General features: G+C 29.8%; 2 protein-coding genes across 9 annotated transcripts in view; one reads left to right on the forward strand and one right to left on the reverse strand.

The window, feature by feature from the left end:
• Positions 1 to 7,612, forward strand: part of LOC143223239 (syntaxin-like) — a 59,263-nt gene extending 51,651 nt beyond the window's left edge. For all 3 annotated transcript variants that reach the window (XM_076450918.1, XM_076450965.1, XM_076451013.1), the window contains one exon: positions 990 to 7,612. In XM_076450918.1, coding sequence (XP_076307033.1) covers positions 990 to 1,070 — 81 coding nt within the window. In that variant the 3' untranslated portion in view covers positions 1,071 to 7,612. The remainder of the gene's footprint in view (positions 1 to 989) is intronic.
• A 7,998-nt stretch (positions 7,613 to 15,610) lies between these two features.
• The window catches only part of LOC143223295 (uncharacterized), a 52,991-nt gene continuing 50,775 nt past the window's right edge, over positions 15,611 to 17,826 (reverse strand). For 4 of the 6 annotated variants that reach the window (XM_076451114.1, XM_076451092.1, XM_076451135.1 and 1 more), the window contains 2 exons: positions 17,791 to 17,823; positions 15,611 to 16,374 (listed from right to left, as the gene is read on the reverse strand). In XM_076451114.1, coding sequence (XP_076307229.1) covers positions 16,274 to 16,374; positions 17,791 to 17,823 — 134 coding nt within the window. In that variant the 3' untranslated portion in view covers positions 15,611 to 16,273. Of the gene's footprint in view, positions 17,483 to 17,790; positions 17,824 to 17,826 lie in introns of all 6 variants that reach the window. The other 2 variants (XR_013012805.1, XM_076451101.1) reach the window with 1 other exon arrangement.

Here is a 17,826-nt window from a genome sequence, read left to right on the forward strand (position 1 = left end):
AAATAATTATGGAAGTGCATAGGTAATGTCATTACATTAATCACAAACAATGAATAATGGCAATAAGTGAATTATTGTAGAAAATTCAACAGTGAAGTAAGTTGCAAGTGTGGTATTTTATTTACTTTAAACAATACACAACACTTCATTTTTAAGCTATCAGTGTATGATTTTGAAATATTGTTCAAAATATGTGTTTCTCCCCATAATTCATTCAAGTTGTTTGACCCTCTCAGTTTCCATATAAACCCATACAGATTTAATATTCATATTGGGACTTTGTGCAAGTATTATCTTACCATATTTGTTGCATGCTTCAGACTACTAGCTTCTTGGAAGAGTAATCCCTGCTTTATGGGGTGTCATCTACTGTGTGTAGATCTTTAATGTCACTGACTGAGACGTAACCCAAATTTGTACTAGTTCCCCATCTTGATTCACTGTAAATCTTATATGTTCACATTGATAATGCTGTTCCCTCCCACTGACTGCTGCCAAGCAATTTTAATAAGGATTCATTTGTAAAGATATCCTCCAAAAATTTAGTTTCTGTTTGTTTTCCATGTGGCATTTCTATCATGAGAGAACCACAAGTACATTCTTCACATTATTTCTCATTATGCTAGTGTGGTACTGCCCTATTGGTTGGATGACAGCTAATCACACTGTAAGCTATCAACATGTTTCTATACTACTGTATTCTCAATTTTCATACAATACAGGGGAAGCAGTAAGATAACATTTATATTCTATACCTATTGTTTACTGTTTTCATAATTATTTTCAGCACTATATATATGTGTGTGTATATGTATACATGTTTCATTGTTTTAGTTTTACTTATGGCTCACTACATTCTACCTTATATAGAGATTTACTTTAAAGAGTGACTTTTCATTGATGGTAGTACTAATATTATTGAGTTTTATCAATATTCATTTTTATCTTACTATTTTTCTTGTTATCTGTTTTGTTTTATTTCTCTTTAGAAACAAATCATGATTATGATCTGTCTGGTAATACTGGTGATCATCCTTGTGTCAACATTAGGTGGATATTTTGGCATGTAACGTCACACGGGCTACCTAACCAAATCCACTTAACCAGGAGTTAATGATTCCCTCAGGGTACATACTTTTTCTTCAAGTACCCAGGATTTAGCTATGAGGTTCCACAGTGATTTGCCTAAATATAAAGAAAATGTTTTGCTAGTCTTTTACTTAGGATTTGTAGGAAAACTTTTTGAAAATATGTTAAATGTTTGACTTTAGCTTTGTTATAAAGGCTAGAAAAAATGAAAATTTGGTTAAGTTGGAATTGTGAATTTTTATTTAGCCATACACGTAAAAAATCATTATGCTACCACAAATACCACTGATTTTATGCATTGAATCAAACACTAGTTATACTGTAATGGCAATACCTTCTACAATGATGTGAAATTATCTTACTTTTTTTCTCTCTCCCTCTCTCTCTTTTTTTTTTTTTATACAGTTGAACATTGCTTCACATTCACAAAGAAGTAAATAGTGAAATTGAAATGTAATAAAATATTTAACAAAGAATATACATAAAATCTTTATCTAATTTTCATTATACTATGGTTTCCAATGCCATATCCCCCATTCCCAAGACACATCTTGAAGTACTTGACAGATGTGGCACAAAACAACTGTGAAGCATGTAGCACAGTAAAAAGAAGTCCACAGAAAGACTTTAAACAACAGATGATGATATTCAAAATGGCTTGCAAGTATGTTTTTCATTCGGTCATCTCATTGAAATTATTATTCTAATGTATTTTATTGTAAATGTTTACTTTCATCAAAGAGCTGTTGAAAGGGGAAATATTTTTGCAACATATACCAGCTCAGCTGTAACTCACCCTTACAGAAACTGTGTGAGCCAATTAACAAAGCTCAGTTAAATATAATGCAATATTAAGAACATATACATATAAACCTTATACAATGGCTAACATGCTGTGCCTAGTCTATATATATATATAAATAATTATGCTATGTGCAATTTTAACTTAAATGTGCATTTTTAGGTTAACTTATTTCACCTTTTATCAGCATGTATTTAAGAATCTGGTAGGAATAATGACCTAAACAGAGCTGTACATCAAGTTTGTTCTTTGATATTACATTTTGATGCAAAAAAATAAATAAAGATTGATATTATATTTTGATACAAAACAATAAAAAAAATTGCAGAAAAAACTTAAAACAGCAAGTTTCATTAGTAGCAAAGTATCAGAGTAACTTTGTCTATGAACAAGCACATTAACAAGTTTTTTTCAGTAATAATACACTCTAATGTAGCAAACCGGTAAAGCTGCAAATCTCATTAGTATGAAAGTGTTCATGGAATTACTCTATGAAAGAAATAAATTAAAAAAGAAAACCCAAATAATTGTGTACTATAATTGTATCCCTGCAAATTTATTACGAAAAGTTTAATTTTTAAAATGTACTTAAATCAGTCTAGTTTTAAATATTCATAAAATTCACTAGTATTACAACTAACCCATGGTTTTTGAGTTTGTCTTATGTGATATAATAGGTATAAAAGTTTTCTCATATTTTGATGGTGCATTTTTGTCCAGATTTAACATATTTTAATACTTGTTTTTTTTTTTACTTTGTGAGTGGGGCAGTGTTAGATGTTTTCTTTTAGACAGCCAAAAACCCTTAAATTCTGAATTACTGTTATTATAACCAAGTCATTTTATAAACATTTTATGTAGTATGTGAAAGAAAAATATAATATTAGGTAATTCCACTTCAGTTTTAAGTTGAACATTTGTTGGACCTCTTTCCTTGTATTTTTGGTAGCCTAGCCATAGCCAGTCAGCTCTTGTCTCTAGGAAACTCAAATAAGGTAATCAATGTAGTATAATTTTGAAAATTGTAATATAAATCTAATGAATCTAAATTGTGTGAAAAATATAGTTTGTGTTGCTCTGCAAATTATTAGATTAAATAGGAGAAAATGAAAATTTTGTGTAGGGCCTGCTTAACCAAGCCTGTCCTACCAGTACTGATCATCAGTCTTTTCATTTTTAATATTTCTGTATAATTGTCATAAGCCTTCTCTAGGATTTTTGAGTATGACACTGAATAATAAGTGATTTGCAGAGAAAAGGTTTAAATTCATAATTCTTCTGAAGCGAAATTTGTACAAGTACTTACTTTTTTGTATCAAATCAGCAACATAGTAAGCTGTAAAATTCTTAGCTTCATGCATCGTAAATATTTATTTAAATCTACCAAAGAAATACCAGTTACATTTTCAAATAAAATTAGAAATTTATGAATGACTGGTACCATAATTAGCATAAAAGAATTATGAAAAAGAGTTCAAAGCATATTTTGTGGTACATCACAAATTATTGGTATTCTATTAGTTAAATTGCAATCACTTTTGAGCTACATCATAAAAACAAAAAGTGAGGAAAACATCGTTAGTTTCATGAACTATAGAAGTAGACAACTTTTTTTTAATGCACAAGTTGGTAGAAACATTCATATACGATGTGCCTAGGGATTGCATTTCTACTATTGCACAGAAACGAGCTTCTCTTGTAGCAAAAACATTCACATAAGTCATTTTGTGTAACCAAGTTTTCCTGTTATTTTTAGTTAAAGTTAATTAGTTGTGTTTCTCTCATATTAAATATATTTTATGTGACTTTAATGTCTTGAACATTCTAAATGTTTTTTCTTGCATTAATTTCAAATTGTCATCATTAGCAGAGACCTTTGGCTGTTCAATGCAAAATCAATTGTTAATTTATTCTTCCTTACCGTTTCCTCGTGATTAATCATTTTAGAAAATGTTTGAGTTCCTGAAGTAAAAATAGTAACTTTTTGAAAGACTGTTTTGCTTCTAAAATATTTGCTTAGCAGGTGTAATTAAGATTTTATTCTGAATGTTCAAAAAAGTAATAATGTGAATATTCTAGTTCTTTTTTATGGGTACTTGGTAATGAAGACCACAAATTCTGTGTGGCATTAATGAACCCAAAAATTTTCAGACTATTTTATGAACAAAATTGGTTTGGGTTAAACATTTTATATATATCTGAGGAAGAAAACAGGTTATAGAATCAACAAAAATGGGCAAGTATAACTAAGCTGTAGATTATTTAGCTAAATCCAAAAATAATGGTTACAAAAACAGTCAATAATTTAAGGGTTTTTATGTAATACTCACAACTACATGGATTCTGCAAATGTTAAAAAAAGAAAAAAGTTCCAAAATAATAACATTTCTACTAAAAAATACTTGTATGTATTTTGAAATCTAAACCATAATCAATAATAAAAAAAAGACTTGATCCAATTTATATCTCATACAATAAGTCATTATAATTTTTTGTTAAAAGTTTATAATGGGAATTTTGGAATCAATGGCACAAATAATTAGATTTTTCTCCAATATGTTGTTATACTTAGAATTTCAAAGTTTACACAACAAAAACAATGTATGAAGACTAATAGAGTAGGTCCAATTTAAAAGAATTTGGTGTAGTTGCATAAAGTCTGGAGAAAGAAGTCGTATTTGTATCGTTTTAGTAAATATAACCTTAGTTTAATTTGTTGTTACATTTCTACTACCGTTACTTCTGTTGAGAAAGGTTGAAGCTTGAATTTTCATTTGATCTGTTCCTTACGTTTGTTCTTGGAAAAGATTAATTGAACTTAGCTGGCAAATGGCATTTAAAGTAATATCTTACAAAAATATACTTAGACAAAACTACAAAGATTCTGAGGTAGGAATGTTGATTCTTAGTGTATACTTTCAAAAATTTTTCTTTCTGCTTAATAATCAATTTCATTTGCATGATTGCTCTCTAGTTGGTTCTTTTTGTCATTTGGCAATTTGTTTTATCAACCCTAACACCAGTAGTTAAATAATGACACTTCCTTCTTATTACTTCTAAATAGAAAATTTTCACAATACAAATGAACATATTTAAACAGTCAAGTTTGCATAAGTATTTGTTTCTGCAAGAGGATTTATCAAATCTTTTGTATGCTTACTTTTGATGTAAATGTGGTCATGTCAAGATTAATAATGATTCATAGCTCATTGCAACTACTCTGTGTATTTTTCACTGAATATTTTGTGTGGTTCCTTGTTAATTTCATCATCTGCTGTTACTCCTGTACCCGTTGTTTATTTCTATTGCATTTTAGAAGGAATTAGCAATATTTTTTATGTTTTTTCTTAAACTTTAACCAATGTGATAATCATTGTTTGTTAATGATGTGTAGATGACTATTAAGCATGTTTGTTTGTTTTTTTATTAAAAGGAATGAAACAAATTGTGCTTGAGAATGCTGACATTACATAATATGGCAATAAACTTCATTAGCCACAAATTAGAGTAATCATCTCTTTTCAATATTCCTTATTCTTACTTGTATCCATGGGTCCTGGTGAAAAATGAAATTTAAAAGCATATCATATATTTAGAGAGTTTCATGTACTTCTAGTTAAATGTGTGTATTAATGCTCTTATCTAGTTCTGCAGGAATAATTTCTTTAACATTATATGTTCAGCCAGTAGATGTATGAAGTTCTTTAAAATTAGTTGTTGGACATGTACAATCTCTTTAGAGGTATGGTGTGGAAGAATTAGCTTTCTTGTATATGATACAGTACTTATAACGTGCATAATTCTAGTTATTTTATTCAAAATGGCACATTTCTTAAATGCAATCTTATAATGGTTAGAAATTTAAACTGCATTAGCGTGTCTTGTGTTAAATGATTCACTACAGTCATGTTAATCAATAAATTTTAGCCACTTCACGTTATTTCCCAAAATCTCAGGATATATGAAATTAAAAGCTACCGTATAATAAAAACTTGTTTTCCAACTGAATTGCTTTGTACTTAAGACACAGAATTATAGGATAAGACTTTCCAAAATTACATCACTATTATGTTATGTCTCTTTCATCAGTAATTATTACTGCTTCTAAAGAAATGCTTAGTCACTTTAAAGCAACATCACACAGACATAACTCGAATGCTCAAAGCATTTACATATGATGTATATACAACTTGACTATCACTGAGCTTGTTGGGGCACAAATAAACTTTTATCATAAGATAAAAATATTAAATAGATTTTCTTAGTAAGTTAATGAAATATGAAAATATTTTCATCCTATGGTTTCCATTATGCTAAAAAAAACTGACTGAAGTGCCATTTTTTTTTAATATTATACAAAACAAAACTGTTTACAGGTAAAGAACAATTATTCTTAAGATTGTTAATAATTAAGTAAGAAAAGATGATTTTGTACTTGATGCATCTGTGTGTTAATATTAGATTATTTGTAGCCAGCTTTAAGATCATTATAAACTTTCCAATATATATAGGCCTAATGAAAAGTTAAAGCTTTGTATTACTATTATTTTTGGAAGGAGTTTATACATTTAATACAATGTATGACTTCAAATATTTCCAGTGATGATAGTTGCTTAGGAAGAAACAAGACAAATGGAAAACTACAAACAGCTTGTAATTCATTTTTGCTGTTTTAAATATAAAAATTCTTATTTTTATGTACATTTGAAATTGAGGACTTCCAGCTTGAGATTTCACCATACCATGAAGTAATTTATCAAAAAGTTTTGTGGTTAGGGTACTATTCACTTGTAAACCATTGAGCTGTCTTATGTTTATTCTATCACAGATAGCCCTAGAGTAGCTTAGTTAAAATTCAATAACCAAACAACCCACGTTGCTCCGTGCTACATTTACAACTTTTGTATAATTGTTTTCAATCTTATAATAAAACTATTCCTAGATCATCTTTTGTGAAAAAAGTTTTAAAAAAATAACACTTAGCAAAGTCAGTCAGTTTATATTGTGTGTAAAGACACTCTACCAGCTGTTGTCTGTGTTGGAACCGTTTCTTTTTGTGTTCCTTTAAGGGCAAAAATTTACTTTTTACCAGTATTATTTATAAAAGTTCTCTTTCTGTTACTGTGTGATGTATTAAGTACATTACACTCAAACTACTATTTTTGGATGTTGCCACTACTGATTGTATTATACATCCTTTGTGAGATGCTGCTGCCCCATATGTTTTCAATAATAAAAAAAACTAATTACTTGAACAAGAAGTTGTCATAACCAACATAATGAAATGTTTTTTTAAGAATAAAGAGATCCATAAACAGAAATCAAGGATTCTTCAAGTTTCATAAACTTATTCAAATGGTAATGTGTTTGGAAATACTAAATTAAAAAAAAAAATTACTTTCTAATAAATCTTTATAATTTTATTTATGTAGAAGAGTGATTTGTTTGCCTCTTATTTGTAATCAATTTCCAAGGAAACTTAAAAATACACTATCACAATCCCATCCCAGCTGGTGATAACTAGTTTCTCATTTGAAAACTAGGAGATAAACCAAATTCCCAAAATAGGACCTTTCCACAACAGTGATGTTAAATATCTGAGTTTAGCATATTTTCACTACATTATAAGAAATGTATTTATTTTTGTTAAATGATATAATCAAAATTACAAAAATGTATCTTAACGTACATTAGAGTGAATAAAAATATGCTGAGATCTCATTTCTTTAGTGGTTAGCTTCACATTTTTAATATAACTTTTATTTCAAGGTTGATCTGTGATTGTTTTTTTTAACAAGAAAATTACTTGAACTGAATTTATCACATCTAAAACAATAAATGGTTAGGAGATGATATTTAAGTTACTTCATATCTCAGTTCATAACTGATATTCAGTCCTGCCAATGATAACACTCAATCTGACCTTCTCCAAAACTTACTTTTGTATATTTAACAGCTGAAACTACGGATTTAGCGAGGAAAATTAAAAACTACCGTGGAGAAGTGCAAGTGTAAAAATTAATTTGTCTAACATTTCCTACCAATGAATTCTCCTGAAATAACTACTTATATCCTTGGCATAAGCAAGGTGATATATTTTTCTCTATAACTTAAGCCTCGATTCAGACTTAATGTTTTGCAACAACATGAGACCGATTTGTTCATCTTAGCTGTCTCATTCTCTAAACTAAAACAGTAAATTAACAGAAAAAAATCTTAAAGCCAGACCTTATCATTCTTGTAATCACTTAAGTTTACTGCTTTCATAACATACAAAGACAACCTATTCTGAAGGTCAACCACACTGTTAGAAAATTAAAACTGTCTTAGCTGAAGATGCCTCATTGTTAAGAATGAAAAGAAAATTATGTATCAATACAATCAATTTATTTTACAATCTTAAACACCTCCAACTCTTCTTTTTCCAAAGAAAATGATTATGACAACCCTCCATCCCAGGCACCATTCTAGTAACCCTTTAGAACAATGCAATGCTCTGCTTAAGGTAAGGAGCCCAAGGCTTCAAATGTGGCCTACAAAGAAATAACTCCTTTAGACTTGTACTACTTTGCACTACCACCAGCAACAGCACACTACTTGATTCTTAACAAATAGAGCAACTATTAAACAAAGATCCTTTTATTTCTTGACACTATTAAAGTTATTCCCATCCACATTATAACAAGTCACAGCTAACAACACCTAGAACCTTGATATCATCTGCAAACTTAAGTAATTTACTGACCATTACTTAGAGGAATTTTTTACATTTATAACAGCAAAATAAGCATGATTTAAAAGGAAATACTGGTTAATTATTAACAAAACTATATAGTTTGCAGATATTGCTAATCCACTGATATTTTTAGATATGAAGACATATCCTAGTCACACTACATGAAACAGTTACTGAATATTTTTTGAACTGCATCTTCAAATACATACCTTGATGAATAGCACTTTGACCACCACTCATGCACATAGCTTGTGATAATTGGTAAACAGAGAACATTTGAAAAGGTAAGTCTGTACTGAATATAAGTTTCAAGAATAAAATGAATTGTATTAACTATGCAGAAACTCTTCGTATAAAGCATATTATAAAGTTTTATGTAATTTCTTTTATGCAACTTCCAAGGTAGTTGTACACTAACATTTCAAGTGTTTTCCCAAAGTTCACTCTCATGTATACCTTAGCCTAAAATGACCAAAACACCTATTATTATGGACTTTTTTATTTTTCAAAATTTTTATGCAGTAGCACTCTTGCAATAGGCAACATGCTTTACAACAGTTATCCTTTGTAAGCCACACACAAATGTGAACATACACATATAATAAATACATCAGGTTTATCATATTCGTCTTACTTTAAAACAAAAAATATTTTGTGTTGAATACCAAATAAACAGTTAGCAGATAGTTTCTCTGAAACAGCAGGCCAGATTAAAAAGATCAACTAAATTAATAACCATATGGTTAAACTGAAATATGCAAGGCTGGAAAAAGTACTGATGAATTCAGGAATTATGACAAATATTTTGAAGTGCTCCATTACAGTTCAACACAAACTGAAGGTCTTTGTATCAAGTGTTGGTGAATAAAGGAGCACTAGAGAAGTTCAATAGACTTCCATTCCTGACTTTACATAACAATATATTTTGTCTCTCATGTCAAACTTCTGGAGTTGATATGACAACTAAACTACCGTGGCAAGAGTTTTGTGCATTATTTGAACTCAAATCTTTAACTTGACAATGTTAAAAAACATATATAGAGTACACATACATATATTATTCAAGGTTCAATATATTAAATATATGATTGAATATAAACAACTTACCTAATGAACTTACTTTCACTACGTTATTTGCATATTTGCACTTCCTTTATCTAGAGACAAAATATTTATATCAAAAGGAATTTCCGTAATAATGGTTTCAATAGAAAGTATCAAATTAATTTTATCTGTCTTTTTAAAGAACAGTTTCCTAGTAGATCCACTTTGTTTAGTTAAAAAGGGTTAAAATGTTTGTAAAAATAGTGGTGGTTTGGTTTTGTTATTCCTAATATTGCACATAAAGCTTACTAACATTTGGATATCCTTATATTTACCACATTTTGTACATCTTAATTTGATTAAACCTGATGGCTCAGTTTGAAAATTTGCACACATTATTCTGAATATATTTAAAAAAGCAAAAACTTTTATAAGTTTAAAAATGGGCTGAGTAGGATTATGCTGATAACAAAACACAATTATGTATACATTTGTAAATATTTTCAAAATTTATTATTTGCAAAGGGTAATTGCTGTAATCAAACTGATAAAAGTTTCCATGACAGAGAGGAAAAAGTAGAAACTTTTCCATAATATTTGATATTATGCATAAACTTCAAATTCAAGGAATTTTGTTTGAACATACATAAATTTCAAGGCGATTCCAACCGAAAGATTTTCAATTAATAAAAACTTAAATTTTGAGTTAGAAGCACTTGTACTTTGGTTAACAACTACCTATGCTTATTTTGAAGAATTAAAGATTACTCACAATGACAGAATTCTAATACATTAAAACATTGTGAATAATTTATATCAATCCATCTGATATAAAAAGCAATTCATTTTGATATTTAAAAAAACTAATTAAAAAAATATATATAGAGAGAGTGCAGAAGTCTAGACAAAATGTAATTAATTTTCTGGACTCTTAATTTCTTTAACACCTTTCATCCTGATCTGTATATAGTATATATGTATATTAAATGTAACAACTAAAATTCATGTGAACATAATTTTCAGTGATGTCGAAAACACCCACTTGTAGAGAAATATATATGCAAAAATGGCTCGTTTGGGTTGAGAAAATATTTTACATAAAAGAGCAAACAACATTTCGACCTTCTTCGGTCATTGTCAGGTTCACAAAGAAAGAGGTAACTGAGCGGAAGTTGACCACATGTTTGGAAGGGGTTGTGTAACTGAGTGTCGGAATGTAGAGGGCGGTGTTAGATGTTTCAGTATATAATTTTATTTTATTATATTAATATAGGTATAAAGGCGTTCCTTTATATTGGTTTATTTTGGGTTTAACTTGTTGTATAAGTAAGGCTTCTTTAATTTTGCATTTGTTTATGTTTGTTTGTTTACTTAGTATTTGAGTGTTTTCTATGGTTATGTTGTGTTTATTTGACTTGCAGTGTTCGAAAACGTGTGAAGGTGACTTTTTATGTTCTTTGAATCTAGTTTCCATTTTTCTACTTGTTTCTCCAATATAGAAGTCGTGGCAGTTATCACATTGTTATTTGTAAATAATGTTGGTGTGGTGTTTGTCAGTGTAGTTTTTACATAGTATAGACCTCAGTTTTGTGCCTGGTTTTTGAATAAATTTGGTATTAACTGGAATGTCATATTTTGTTACTAATTTTTGCCAAATGTTGGTTATTTGTTTGCTGATGTCAGGAATATATGGTATACAGCAGTATATGGTTTCATGATTTTTTGATTCGCGAGATATATTTACTTTTGTTGGTTGATTTTGCTTTCTGTCTAGGTGTGTGCGTATAATGTTTTCTATGGTTTGTGGAGGAAACTTATTGATGTTGATGAAGTATTGTTTTATTTTGTCTAATTCATCTTTAATTTTATCTGGTGAGCATAGTTTTATGGCTGTATTTGGTTTCTTAGTATGTTGAGTTTTTGTTTTGTTTCATGTGCTGAGTCCCAAGGAATGTATAGTCCAGTATGGGTGTTTTTTTGGTGGATTTCTGTTTTGAATTGTGTATCAGTTCTTGTAATTTTGAGGTTAAGAAATGATACTCGATTGCTTTCTTCCTTTCTTATGACCAATAATGTCCACATATGAATCGTTTAATTACAATCTTGGTAAATACATAGCATGGGCATTCTCCAAATATGTAACATCAGCCAGCTCATTCATCAAAGATTCTTTTAATTTCAAGTCTAATCTAAATCAACTTAATCATAAAGCCTTAATGTCCAGTTTCAATGTTATATCCCTCTTTACAGAAGTTCCAACCACTGAAGCCTGCAAGATAGCCTTAGAACTCTATATCTGAGACCCTAACCCAACTATAGACATTCCCAGCAACCAATTAGCAACCCTCATAGAATTCACCACGATAAAGACAAACTTCATGTTCAACAACCACAACTATATACAAACAAATGACCTAAGCATGGGCAACCCAGTATCACCAGTTCTAGCCAATGTTTTTATGACACAAGTTGAAACACAAGCAGTTAACACAGCATTACATCCACCACTATACTGGTACAGATATGTAGATGACACGGTTGCAGGATACAAATCTACAGAACACATACTTAATTTTTTCAATCACATCCCAACATTAACTTCACATGTGAACAGGAAGAAAGCAATCAAATATCATTTCTTAACCTTAAAATTACAAGAACCGACACACAATTCAAAACAGAAATCCACCGAAAAATCACCCATACTGGACTATACATTTCTTGGGACTCAGCACATGAAACAAAACAAAAACTCAACATACTAAGAAACCAAATAAACACAGCCATAAAACTATGCTCACCAGATAAAATTAACGATGAATTAGACAAAATAAAACAATACTTCACCAACATCAATAAGTTTCCTCCACAAACCGTAGAAAACATTATACGCACACACCTAGACAGAAAGCAAAATCAACCAACAAAAGTAAATATATCTCACGAATCAAAAAACCACGAAACCATATACTGCTGTATACCATATATTCCTGACATCAGCAAACAAATAACCAACATTTGGCAAAAATTAGTAACAAAATATGACATTCCAGTTAATACCAAATTTATTCAAAAACCAGGCACAAAACTGAGGTCTATACTATGTAAAAACTACACTGACAAACACCACACCAACATTATTTACAAATAACAATGTGATAACTGCCACGACTTCTATATTGGAGAAACAAGTAGAAAAATGGAAACTAGATTCAAAGAACATAAAAAGTCACCTTCACACGTTTTCGAACACTGCAAGTCAAATAAACACAACATAACCATAGAAAACACTCAAATACTAAGTAAACAAACAAACATAAACAAATGCAAAATTAAAGAAGCCTTACTTATACAACAAGTTAAACCCAAAATAAACCAATATAAAGGAACGCCTTTATACCTATATTAATATAATAAAATAAAATTATATACTGAAACATCTAACACCGCCCTCTACATTCCGACACTCAGTTACACAACCCCTTCCAAACATGTGGTCAACTTCCGCTCAGTTACCTCTTTCTTTGTGAACCTGACAATGACAGAAGAAGGTCGAAACGTTGTTCGCTCTTGTATGTAAAATATTTTCTCAACCCAAACGAGCCGTTTTTGCACATATATATTGAACATAATTTTGAACATATGCTTGAAATGAAGTATTTTTTTCATATGTTTGAATTACAGTGAAGTGTGGGTTAATTTGTTAACCAACCTTTCAAAATAAGTTTTGAACAATATTTTTTACAATACTGTAAATGGTTAGTGTAATCATTCTGGAGTCAACTGTAAGTAATTTCTGAAACACAGAAACTGCAAATTAGAATAAATTAATTGACTTATTTTTTTTGCAGAAACCAAAACTTATACGGATAATTACAAAAATGTTCATAGATAAATACTGGCTTTAAAACAACGATAATAATATATCAATATCTGAATGTATGAGCTTTTTAAATGAAATGATCAAATTCTTTACCTTAAATATATGTTAAAATGTAACTATTGCATGGTTAAGAAAATATGGAAGCTTTCAAAACTTGAGTATACACAACATTTCTCACTGTAATAACAGTTTAGTTATTTAAAATTCTAAACAAGGAAAATTCACAAAATCTAAATAATATCAAATATTACAGAAGTCAACTTAATAACTGAAATGTACTTCATATAACTATTAGTTAATTTAACATATAATACACACTTAACTCAAATATTGAGGTATTTAAAACATTTCTATAATGACTGGGTGAAGCATCAATAACAATTTCATTTATTCGTTGAATAAATTAGTCATAACAAATATTACAGACAATACAAACATGTTTTACGACTTTATCCTAATAAGATGAAATTTTAACGATGTGACTGTAATGCAATTTATATAGTCTGTTTAGAGTTTTGTTTTATACTTAATATTCCTATAATTACTTAAAGGCAAAAAATCCTGCAAGGTACACAGTTTCTTTATATTGCTAAAAATAAAGTACAAAAATGGGGGAGAGGAGGAACTTTTTACTAAATGTAAAAACTAACACGAAATAAATTTAACATCCTGAAAGAGTAGTTACTAAATTTCTTCATGCATGTTTTCTTTTTCAGTCCAAGTCATTAAAACAAATTAATAAAGATATTTTCACAAAACAAAAACTAAGAAATCACAGTCATCACATTTTCACAGTGGTATAAATAATTCAGTTAAACTAATAACTTTAAGCTACTTTTGAAACATATTTGCAAATCAAATTTTAAGAAGCAAAACAAAAAAGAAAACTATGAAAGGAATAAGATATTACTTAAGAACAAAATAGAAGTACTACTACTAATAAAATTACCTCAGTTTTATAAGAAACAGATTATGGAATCAATTAATACTAATATTAAACAAATTACACTCTCATGATAAAATATTTGTGTTATGATATTGCAGAGACAATGTCAACATCTTTGTCACAATAATTCTCCTATGTAGATCACAACCACAACTCATATCTCACACCTGTGAAATGTGTATGGCTTACAATGGAATACATAATGTTATAAAATATATACAGCATAAACTAGGCATAGTGTCTTGCCCGTCTGGTCAAGATTAATAGTAAAGCTTGTGAAACAACAGGCCATATCAACAAGTGTCACAGAAAGTCCATGTACCTTTTATCCTCAACAAATCTTGTTTCCAGCTGTTGACAACTGATTGCTGAAATGATATTCAAGATTAACTGACAATACTTTTTGTAAAAAAAAAAAGAAGAGGAAACAACCGAACTCTTAAGATGGACTGATAATAAAAGACATATTTCTTGTTCTGTTAACACAGATGTTTCAAAAACTATTTAAAAGGCAAACACAACCTGTTTTTTTTTCCTAAGACCTTCTCTGATAACCTTTTGATCTAAAAAATTGTGTTCCACTATAAGGTGAGAAGATGAGAATATGTTTCCTTTTTTAAACAACTTGCACACAACCTTAAATAAACCAGAATAAAAACTGAAAATAAATAACCAGCCACCAAATGAAAGAAAAAGTTCTTGTGAGTGTTAAAGGAAGTCTTAATCTCAGATATACATAAACCAACTAGGTAAACAAAGCAACAAGTTGGATTTGTTATTCTGGGAAATGAACATGGAACCTGACTGCAACAAATACATTTTTTTGGAAATTGTTTCTTTACTTGGTGAAAGTAGGTTAGCTGTGATCACCAGAATGCCGTAGGAGACTATGCAGACATATAAGATGCAAACTATGCTCTAGCATAGATCAAACCTTTAGTTGCCCTTCAGTAACTTGAACACCTGTTGCAAGAGTGAAAATGTATTCCTGTATGCATGCAATCTGTGTGACCAATTGCCAATTACCTCGGATCTCATGTAATATGACAGTTCAGTTCCTTGTCCAATGAGCACTACACATTAATATATATATTTTATCATATGCCTATATTTTCATTAATTTATTTGTTATTCTCACACCACACACATACAAATGCATCATACAACAATCAATGTTGTGAACTGTAGGTTCTAACATACTCTGTTCTAATATATTAGCAGTCTTTATTCCAAGTAACATCACATAAAAATTTAACCAAATGCAGCTTGTACAATCTCCAATCCAATTAGTTCAATGATGCTGGGCACAAAAATAAGTACAATGACAGCCGACACACTGTTCCTCACGGTCCAACCTCAACCGTAGACTGCATTTACAAATATGAGTTAACAGCCACATCAAACTCTCCACCTGATAATTTATGATGTCTCGGACAGATCACTCACTGAAATCAATATTTTACTATTGTAATTTCTCAACACACATTATAGATGCTGGTAGCAATAGAGATTGAATATGCCTTCAAGGAATGACAGAGGGAGAATCTGTGTATCTGCACCAGGCTGAATAAAGACGTCTAACATCAAAAGGTGTTCTCCATAAAGAGCACTTTAGATTTTATACTTTCATGACTAAGTAACAAAACAGTAATGTGACATCAAATGTTCAAAGCCCAGACACTGATGACACATTATACTCAAGAGTTTTTTTTACAAACATATTAGAACCAAAATTTAATTTAAATACAATTCATTTTCAATGTAAATTTTTCTCTACTTGTTAGCAGGGCATGATTCTGTTTCTAAACCTCTTCTGGCCAATTCTGTGTAGAATTTCACCTTGCTTGCATTTGGGAAGGAGTTCTCAGAAGTACCTGACCAAAAATTATAAAGTGAATAAAACTGAAAAATATTAATTTACATTTTACATTAAACTGCAATGAAAAATGGTCTGATCAAAACTAGACTTACTGACTAGAACATTTGAAAACACTCCACAATTTAAATATTTATATTATTTTATTATAAGTACATTTAACCCATTGACTGCAGCTGCTCTAAATGAGTGCAGAGTTCTCACAAGCTGTCTACCAACTCTTGAAGGTGAACCGTACCTTACATGGTCATTTACGAGTCAATGGGTTAAAATTTTAGTGCTCTTTATTGGATTTTTATAGAGATGATTAAAATTTTTTTATTCAACAGTTCCCACAAAGTGTTTATAGAATGGAACTACAGCTGCGATCGATTTCAGAATCTTATCATGTTACAAGATGTAACAATAGCTTACGTTGTTTTACACACACAAAAATATAAAAAATGTGAATCTTCTTCCTTTAGCTTTGAAAACAGAAGGGTATGGGTATTACTATAACACATGTAAAATGGGCATCAATATGTGTCTGTAAGGTTTCTGTATTCCCCTGGAAGCAGTAATGTCAAATGTAAAAATGTATCTCAAGATGGCTGGTATGGGTATTAAAAACTTTTATTAAAATAAATTGGAGAAAAACGTTTTGACCTTCTCAGGTCATCTTCAAGTGGGTTTCTCGTTATCATGAATCTCAAAGGAACCATGTTTGTTTTACTTTGCTGTCAGGGCTGTGATAGGTTGATGAATCTCCATGTTAAATTATATATCAAAGTTATTAGGATATGTAGATCACAATAAAAGTATTGTCAAATGGTCATATCACAGCTAGTAAGAATTATTGCAAAGTTATAGCAAAAAGAAATCCACAATGGATTAGCATTTCTTGTTCAACAACAAAGACCCACCCTTATCCCAAACGACACCTTCACTGAAACATTTATTTCATGCCAGTAACAAGCTACTGGTCAGTTAACTTAAGCACAAAGTTACACAATGGACAACTAGTGTTGTGCTAATTTTAGCACTTTCACTGCACAAAAATTCCCAAAACATTATTTCAACTTATCCTTGTGTAACAAAATGGATCATGTCTACCAGTTTCTTCAAACCTGGAATAAAAAAAGCAATCACATTTAACTTTAAAACACTTTTTCCTATTAAATATTTTTATATATATAGCCTTGTAATTTTAATTCACTTTACTAATATTAATTGAATATATCTAAAATGCATAAAGTACAGAATTTTCTATCACACACTTAGTAAGTGTAAACTTTCTGCCATCTGGTATTTTTCATATTTTTAGAATTTACTGTAAAATGCACCAAACTTGTTTCTTACAATTGTGGCAAAGCTCAAAAATAGTAATTTAATTACAAATATATCAAGCAAAACAAATAATCTACAAACCACTTACCTCGCTCATAGTCCTTTAGGACTTTATCCCAACCTG

The sequence above is a fragment of the Tachypleus tridentatus genome, chromosome 1 (assembly GCF_004210375.1).
Source record: "Tachypleus tridentatus isolate NWPU-2018 chromosome 1, ASM421037v1, whole genome shotgun sequence".
In the NCBI taxonomy this organism is placed as follows: domain Eukaryota; kingdom Metazoa; phylum Arthropoda; class Merostomata; order Xiphosura; family Limulidae; genus Tachypleus; species Tachypleus tridentatus.